Raw genomic sequence first — 8283 nt, forward strand, 5'->3', positions numbered from 1 at the left:
AAAAAAAAAATCTGAAAAAATTCATGGATAATTTTGAAATTATTTGTAAGTCTCTCGCAAGCTTTTCTAGAATTTCTCCTAATATTAGATTGTAAACTTACATTATAAATATGGACTCAATATTAAAAATACCTAATGTTTCTAAAAAGAAGTTAAAAAAAATCCTTTATTTCAGAAAATACAAAAAAATATTTTTTTCAATAATTATTGGATTGTAGAGTTACACTGTAAAATACAAACTTAATATTAAAAATACTTAATTTTCTATGAAATTTCAAAATAAATCTAAAAAGTTCAAAAAAAAAATTCTTCATTTAAAAAACACAAAAATATGATGTTCTTAATGCATAAGGAAAAATTCTAAAGGTTTTCAATGTATATTTTTTAAAAAATAAAATTATATTTTATCTTGCAAAATAAATATTATAACAAGTTTATAATTATTTATTAGAAATTGGTCAAAATACCATAAATCCCTCAACAATTAATTTTCTTAAATAATATTTAGAGTATTAGGATTTAGTTGTAGACTGTAATATTTGAAAGTATGAAATTACACTATAAAGTATATCTTCATGTATTAAATATATAAAATAAAAATAAATGCAATGCTAAAAATTAGACTTTAGAATGGTTAGGATTTAATTCGATAAGGTAGAGATTTCCTCACGAAAAAAGATCTGCCTTGAACCTTAGATGAGACCCATAAATAAAAACATGTTTTAGATTAATAATCAATCAACGATGCAGCTTACTATAAGTAAAGTGTACTCAAAGTGATACATCTTCCGGTTGCACAATTAGTCCCCTTACCCAAACTCTCATGAGCTAAAGATTTTTCAATGACCATAATATTAAGTGGTGACTCAGTTTAATCATAACTTTATGATTAACCCAAAACACTCCTCATTTCTAGAAGGCAACTCTACCATTTAATGTCATGCACATCATGATATTGACTCCTAGTTTCCTTGGTAAATCAAGTCCTATCTTTTCTAGGACAATTTGCACTCTTTGTAGATATGGTCAATTATGTCCTTCTTATCCATGTTTGGTAGCAAACAATTATTGTTTTTACATAGTTAATATATAAATGTTTATATTTTTCTACAAATATATTTATTTTTATGTAGACACCACTAATGATTGGATAATTAGATAGGTTATATGTTTACTATAACAAAAGCTTTAGAAAATCTTTTCATGGGTGATTGATATTTTTTCAAGAACAAGGTATTTTTTATATTTTTAGTTAGGTTTTGATTGATTTTGAATCGTATGGATCATTGTTCAGGGGATGAAAATTTTAAAATTTTGATGCACTTATGTCTCAGTAAAGTTATAAACCATATTTTTTTCTAGTTTGGTTTTCTAGCATCATATTAATTTATAATTGTGTTTATAAATTCTTTTCACTTGACATGTCAATCTATTAATTTGTAAGATAATCAATACGTTTATTACTAATTGATTTTTTAATCAATATTCTATATGTTTTTTTTAACAAGAAGAAATTACAATTAAAAAATTAATTTTAAGTACAAGTATTGGCCTCGCAAATCAAGCCAAGTGTTGAATTTTTAACTTGATTTTAACATGTTAAGAAAAGACAAGGATGACAAACTAGAAAAACAATAAAGAAAAGCGACAAAGGTAAAAATAAGTTGTAAAGAAAAGCAATAAACAAAAGTTGTAAACTACAGTAAACGAAAGAAAGAAAGCTTGTGAATAAATTACAGAGGTTGGCCATCCTTTATATTTGTTAGATGGCCTTTTGTAATGTTATTTAACGTAAATTTAAAATTTTAATTCTATACAAACTATTTAAGTTAGATAAGGAGTATATAATCTTAATTTTAGTATAATTTATACTTCTTATTCGCTCACATCCTTTTTATTATATGTGTTTTTATTATACTGTAATACTTGTCCTATCGTATCTGTCCTCCTGCAATACGGGACTTTGTTTATTGATATTGTGCATCTTGATCTCCTAGTTGATAATCTATTTCAACTTGTCATTCTACTTTGCAATATATATATATATATATATTGAAATATTTCCGGATCAAACATTCCTTGACCAAGTACTGGTTTGAGAAATGTAGACAGTTCAAAGTTAAAAGCACTACGAACCCACGTCTGTCTTCCAAGTAGGCACGACAACGTAGTTGAGATAGAGTTGGAAACAGCTGTGGCCTCATGGCAGCTTCTAACAGCTCCTATTCAATAGGCTTGTTCCTTTGCTCTTTGTTCAAAATTTCATATGAGTTGCACAATTTCATCTTATATCATCTCACCATCTCTTTGCAAGCTATTTAAACAGTTTTATCAATCATGGATTAGCCGATTGGAAACATAAAAAATACGATCAAATGACACAGACCAGTTCTGTGGCTTGTCAATGATTTAATATAACAAAATATAGAAGTTTCTAATCAATTCCTAGGATTATTAAATCTACAAATCTGGATGGCCACATGATCTTTAATGGAACCAAGTTGGGTTTTTCTTACCACGAAGCAAGTTTGAAGTGGCTGATCTTGAGTTCACACTGCACTTATAATGCAATTGGTTTTCTTGGTCCGAAAATCAAAGTTTTTATGGCATTTACAAGTGCTTGAGGATTTAAAGTAGCATCAACTTTACATATTGCTTCAGAATCATCTATCTGAAGCAACTCCAACTGAGATTGCAACAGCTTTGCCGGCATAAAATGCTTCCCTTCTGCAGCTCTTTTATCTAATCGCTCCGCAAGCACCTCAGCCTTGGCATCCAGCAACACGAACTTAACTGCACTGTTAAAGCTTCCATGATGGTAATTACAGTCTGCGGATCTAAGCATTTCTCGATATTGTTTCTGCAGAGCAGAACAGCTGAGCACTACTGTTTTTCCACTGATCAAGCTCTCCCTTAAAGCATCTTGTAGGATTTCAAGCCATGGAATCCGGTCTTCCTCTGTTAGAGGTATTCCTTGACGCATTTTGTCTATAGTGATGGGGAAAAAAAGAGAGTCAGTGATAGGACGCAAGAATGTAAAGAAATTTAATAAATGCATGAAGACTTTAAAAGCAAACAACAATGCAGTGAGTAGTTATATAAAAAATACCGAATTAGTTTATAGGTACCTTTGTTTGATTGAGGGTGAAAATCATCAGCATCCAGAAAACTACAGTCCAAAGCTTTGGCCAGAAGCTCACCTATTGTACTGTTAAAGTACAGACGTTTTTTTGTTAAATAAAGGGTTTTGAAGCACAGGTTAAGTACGGGAGGATGGGATATTTTTCCAGTCACAGGATTTTTAGTTTTAGCTAGAGTTCGCGATTTCAACTTATATGGGAGTTCGAACTTACACTAAACAGCACAGGATCAAGAAAATGAAATATATGCCAAGTAGATAAGAATATAAAATGCAAGAGAAAAAGGAACAAAAGTATATGATATGAATAGGGAAATAATGAATGGTTAAATTCAAATTTGTACTAGCAATATCTAGCTTATAACTCGACAAGATCCCGTTTCACCAAGCCAATAAAGATGATGGAAATCAGCTTTAAGCTTTACAAAAGAGATCAAAAGAGACAGATTTATAAGCATCAATCGTTGAATTGGAGAGATAATGGTGAAGCTGGTTCTACTTGGGAGTTAAAGTTAAGACTCTTTTGGTGGTGGGTTGTTACTGTTCACGCTATTCTATCAAGGCCCTCTTACTAGCAGCCTCCGCTTCCAAATTTTATTATTTTGTGGGTCTATTTTAAAGTTTTTTAAAATCTTTATTTTATTTGCATCCACTTGCACGATCTGTATTAATGCGTTTGGGTGGTTATGATTTATCGTTATGCAGGTTAGGTAATTGGCAACTTTAGCTTTATGTCTTCTTTTTCCAGCAGTCAATAAAGTCACCAATTCAGCGGTGTGGTTTATGTTGTTGAAAGTGTGAGGCTTTCTAACAAGGAATGATTCCTTGAATAGTTGAACCTACTGGTGTGAGACTAGTAGTCCATTATTTTCTCATCTGAAACTGTAAATTATCCTATGGTTTACAGTCTCTTAATCCTAAACTTGTTATCCTGTAATTGTTCCCGCCTTTTCCTACAAAACAATCTGTTCTGAGTGTAAGAATATTTCTTTGTTGTTTAACATTTGCTTTCTTACCCATCTACAATGTATTTGAACTGTTGATAGCTCTAAGTAGATTCTCCCTTAAAAAGGAACACCATAACAATAACTGGGAACACAATCACAGCCGCAATAATGACCTTAAACACATTAGCCACTTTATAATGCTTTGAGAACAATAAAGATGGATATGAATCTTCAAGTGTGGGCAGCTAGCTTTGTTGAGGATATTACGGAAATAAAGAAGTAAGAATCTCTTTACATGTAGCTATCTCAGATACAAAAGGGAAGAAACTGTAAAACTTAGAAGCTTAGACATTTTGTTTCTTGTTTTTCCCATAAGGATTGAGGTTTATTCAATGAAACAATGGACAAGACAATACTAAGGATTTTAATTCAAGGATGTGTATGAGATAAGATGAAGGGGAAAAGTAAAAACATTATGGTTGAGGTTCAAAGCTTTTATGATTTCTTAGAACTGATAACAACAAAAAGATACATGAGGATAGAACTCACGATTTCCCAGCGCCACTGACACCCATGATTACAATCGCTTTACCTATAAACTCAAAAGAAAAGAATACTATCAGGATATTAACAAAGAACAATCCCAGAATTGAAACAAAGAGGAAAAGAAGATTAAGTATACTGACCCATGGTCTGCATGATTATGGGAATTTAGATGTTGCGCATAAAGATTAAGGTTCAGATCAGAGAGATAGATTTCATTTGAAGAAAGGAAATCAAGCAAGGTCACAGTCTGGAAAACATATAAAATGAATGTTATTGATGCATCTGTTCTTAGCTTAAACCTGATTATACTCGATCTCCAAAATATGACAGAAACTCAAGGTTTTAAATGAGCCAACAACATCCGTGAACTTCAAATTTCATGTTTGTGTGACAAGACCATAGTCCAAGGTTCAAAACCAATTATATATATATGTTCATGCTGCGGGTGCAATTTGGGCACCATAAATATACAACATACACTACAGCCTCAAATAATTAATAAGTTTTGAAATGTAATCATAAATAACCATTACCTTACAGCAAATTGATTTCTGTGAATAGTGGCATTCAACAATATAATGTCAGAAAAATAAAGAGATGAGTTTGACCTTCTAAAGCAACTGAGGATAAAAAATAGAAGATGGAGAGAGATTACCTAAACGATCTGATCTTTTTAGACTTGCATCTGTCTGGGGCTGGCTTTATATATTTTTTTCAGACAAGACCTATGACCAAAATTATTTCTTCACAGGCAGCAGCTCCTGGCTAAATAACGTTTTGCAGCTGCTCTACCAAGTTTGGCTACTGCCGGGTCCAACTCACTTATCGGACCTAAGTTTGACTTATCAAACCCAAAGAGCCGTCGCTCTTCTTTCTTTTTTCTCTTTTAATTACCAGCTTCAGAGTTGGTGGTTAGTGAGACTCAATCTCCCCTCATCAAATTTTAAGTTATTCATTCATGTATAAATTAATTAAATATATTTATGAAAAAAAAATTACGTCATCAATAAAGACAAATAACCATCACATGCCACTTGACACTTAGGTTTTGTATGGTTCACAATTAAAAAAAAAAACAAACTAAAAGGTAGATTTTAATGAGTTGTATAGCATATTGGGTTTTTAGAAATATCAAATGAATATAGTAAATTTAAAAATCTCTTGGGAGTCTTAAGGATCTAGCAAACACATCTAAGGGGTTTATACAAATATAATTTGAAGATGAAATATTTTTTGTGGCTTTGAATAATTGCTTTAAGGATAGGTTGTTGCCAACTACAAGTCATTTAAGTTTTCAATCTTTAACAATAATTCACACAAACCACTAGTGAGAAATTTCCTACATGCTTTTAAGAGAGAGAGATTATTATGTTTTTGTGTGTTAGCTCTTTTCTTTTGTGTTTTTCAAGTATTCTAAAACTTACGTAGTTTATATTCAGGAAATACGAGTGACACGACGAAAAGATTGATATCTTCTCCCAAGTGTAAGAGTGTCGAAGTAATAAATAACCTAACAAGACCGGGGTCGAACCAAAGGGAGGTTAATTGTATAAATTACAGATAACAATAATAATACAACAACAATAATAATAACAACAACAACAATAATAATAGTAATAACAATAACAATAATAAAAACAACAATAATAACGATAATAGTAGTAGTAGTAGTAGTAGTAATACTAATAATAATAATAAAGAAAAAGAAGGAGAAAAAGATGAGAACTTTGAGATGAAATATTAATGTAAGGATTAAACAATGATAATAACAGATGTCAAGGTTAGAGGATCCACTAATGGTATGTCAAACAAGTATAGTATAAACTCTTATTATTCAATTGAAAACCACACACAAAAGAGGTTCCAATTAGATTATAAATTGTTAACATGATTACATTAATCATCTTATTCGATTAATGCTAATACTTGTAAATCTTGTCAAGCATTCATGATTATAACTTATGTTAACAACAAATCAAGTTCTTTTCATAGCTCAAGTGTCGGTTATACCATACAGTATGGGCTATGAAAGTGCCAAGCATTTGTTGTACCAAGTGTTATATAACATAAATCAAGATTAGTCATTTAACAAGCAAAGTATTAAAGAGTGAACAAGATAACAAATACAAAACATGTTAGTATCAAACATTAAAGTCTATATTAAGTTTACACTATACTTATTCTTACACCATCAGTGTAACCTTTTCACCTTGACAAAATAAACTTAGCTACACATAATAAAAGAAAGAAAAATAAATAAACAAAACGAGAACATAAACAAGATAAAAGTTAACTAAGTAAAGAAAAAGAAATGAAAAGCATAAACTTGATATTAATGAAAGAAAAGCATAAGCAATACAAAAAAATACAAAGAGAGAAAGCCAAAACATGATCTTGATGTAGAGACCAAGATACCTAAATGCATGGCAAATGCCTCCTTTTATAGGCCAAAAATGGGAACTATTGCTTTGATGACTAATTGATGAGTAGGTGACCAACTTTTGACTTGGTGACAATCCTTATCTTCTCTTGTCTGCCCAAAACGTCATTGATAATGTCAAAATTAGAGCCACTTGAAAACATAAAAGTTGTAGGAAATTGTCTCATCTTTCTTGTGTAAACAATTCAGCTCATTTGGACTTCTAGAACTTCAGATATGGGCCAAATACTGAACAGTGCTCGGGCTAAAAGATAGATTCAAACTTCTTTTTTGTTGCTCCAATTTGGACTTGAAAAGGGCCTTTTTAGATCTTGGGCTCCTATGAAAGTTGGTGGCCTATGTCTTACCTTTCCATCCATATAAAGTAGACCTAAATCTGAGATCTACAATTCTAGATATGACCCAATTACTGATTAGTACTTAAAAGTGCATTTTTATCATGGTTTTATATCATCATTTTGCACTTGAAGTATCAATAACTCCTTAACCAAAGCATATTTTATAATAATATATCTAATAATATAAGATACCTTTAATTTATGGTAAATGTTCATTTTAAATGCAGGCCTATCACATAAATGAAAGGATTGATTGATGACTTTAAGAACTTAAATTGCAAGGATAAAGAGATGGCCAAACTTAGAAAAGAGATGTCGGTGCAATCTAAACCGGAACACTATTCGGTAATTGGGTCATATCTGGAGTTATATATCTCAGATTTAGTTCCAATTTCTATGGATGGAAAGGTAAGACATAGGCTCACAACTTTCATATGGACCCCAAGATCTAAAAAGTCCATTTTCAAGTCCAAATTGTAGCAACAATAAAGAAGCCCGAATCTATCTTCCAGCCCGAGCACTGTTCAGTATTTTGGCCATATCTGGAGTTCTAGAAGTCCAAATGAGCTGAATGTTTTACACAAGAAAGCTGAGCCAATTGCCTACAACTTTCATGTTTTCAACTAGCTCCAATTTTGACGTTATCAATGATGTTTTGGGCAGACAAGAGAAGATAAGGATTGTCACCAAGTCAAAAGTTGGCCACCCACTTATCAATTAGTCATCAAATCAATAGTTCCCAATTTTGGCCTATAAAAGGAGGCATTTGCCATGCATTTAGGCATCTTGGTTTCCAGATCAAGATCATGCTCTTCCTTTCTCTCTTTGTATTTTTTGTAATGTTTATGCTTTGCTTTCATTAATATTAAGTTT

General features: G+C 31.4%; 1 protein-coding gene across 7 annotated transcripts; it reads right to left on the reverse strand.

Moving 5' to 3' along the window:
* Nucleotides 1-2358: 2358 nt before the first annotated feature.
* Nucleotides 2359-5571, reverse strand: LOC105119377 (P-loop containing nucleoside triphosphate hydrolases superfamily protein). Of its 7 annotated transcripts, XM_011017505.1 has the most exons (6): nt 5288-5571; nt 5166-5183; nt 4773-4879; nt 4636-4678; nt 3129-3208; nt 2359-2988 (listed from the first exon to the last, which is right to left on the reverse strand). In XM_011017505.1, the coding sequence occupies exons 3-6, from the start codon at nt 4783-4785 to the stop codon at nt 2561-2563; spliced, it is 564 nt and encodes a 187-aa protein (XP_011015807.1). In that variant the 5' UTR covers nt 4786-4879; nt 5166-5183; nt 5288-5571; the 3' UTR covers nt 2359-2560. The 7 variants fall into 7 exon arrangements, with proteins under 7 accessions (XP_011015807.1, XP_011015806.1, XP_011015810.1 ...); XM_011017504.1 differs by lacking the exon at nt 5166-5183; XM_011017508.1 differs by lacking the exon at nt 4773-4879.
* Nucleotides 5572-8283: the final 2712 nt, after the last annotated feature.

Source organism: Populus euphratica, unplaced genomic scaffold (genome assembly GCF_000495115.2).
Source record: "Populus euphratica unplaced genomic scaffold, PopEup_1.0 scaffold2836.1, whole genome shotgun sequence".
Classification (NCBI taxonomy): domain Eukaryota; kingdom Viridiplantae; phylum Streptophyta; class Magnoliopsida; order Malpighiales; family Salicaceae; genus Populus; species Populus euphratica.

What these genes read in the sequence shown, in the direction of transcription:
- LOC105119377 (XM_011017504.1), bottom strand. An exon ending in GTCAGTGGCGCTGGGAAATC is followed by an intron (nt 3,209 to 4,635) that starts GTGAGTTCTATC and finishes GTACTTTAACAG; the next exon opens with TACAATAGGTGAGCTTCTGG. An exon ending in TCACCCTCAATCAAACAAAG is followed by an intron (nt 2,989 to 3,128) that starts GTACCTATAAAC and finishes CCATCACTATAG; the next exon opens with ACAAAATGCGTCAAGGAATA.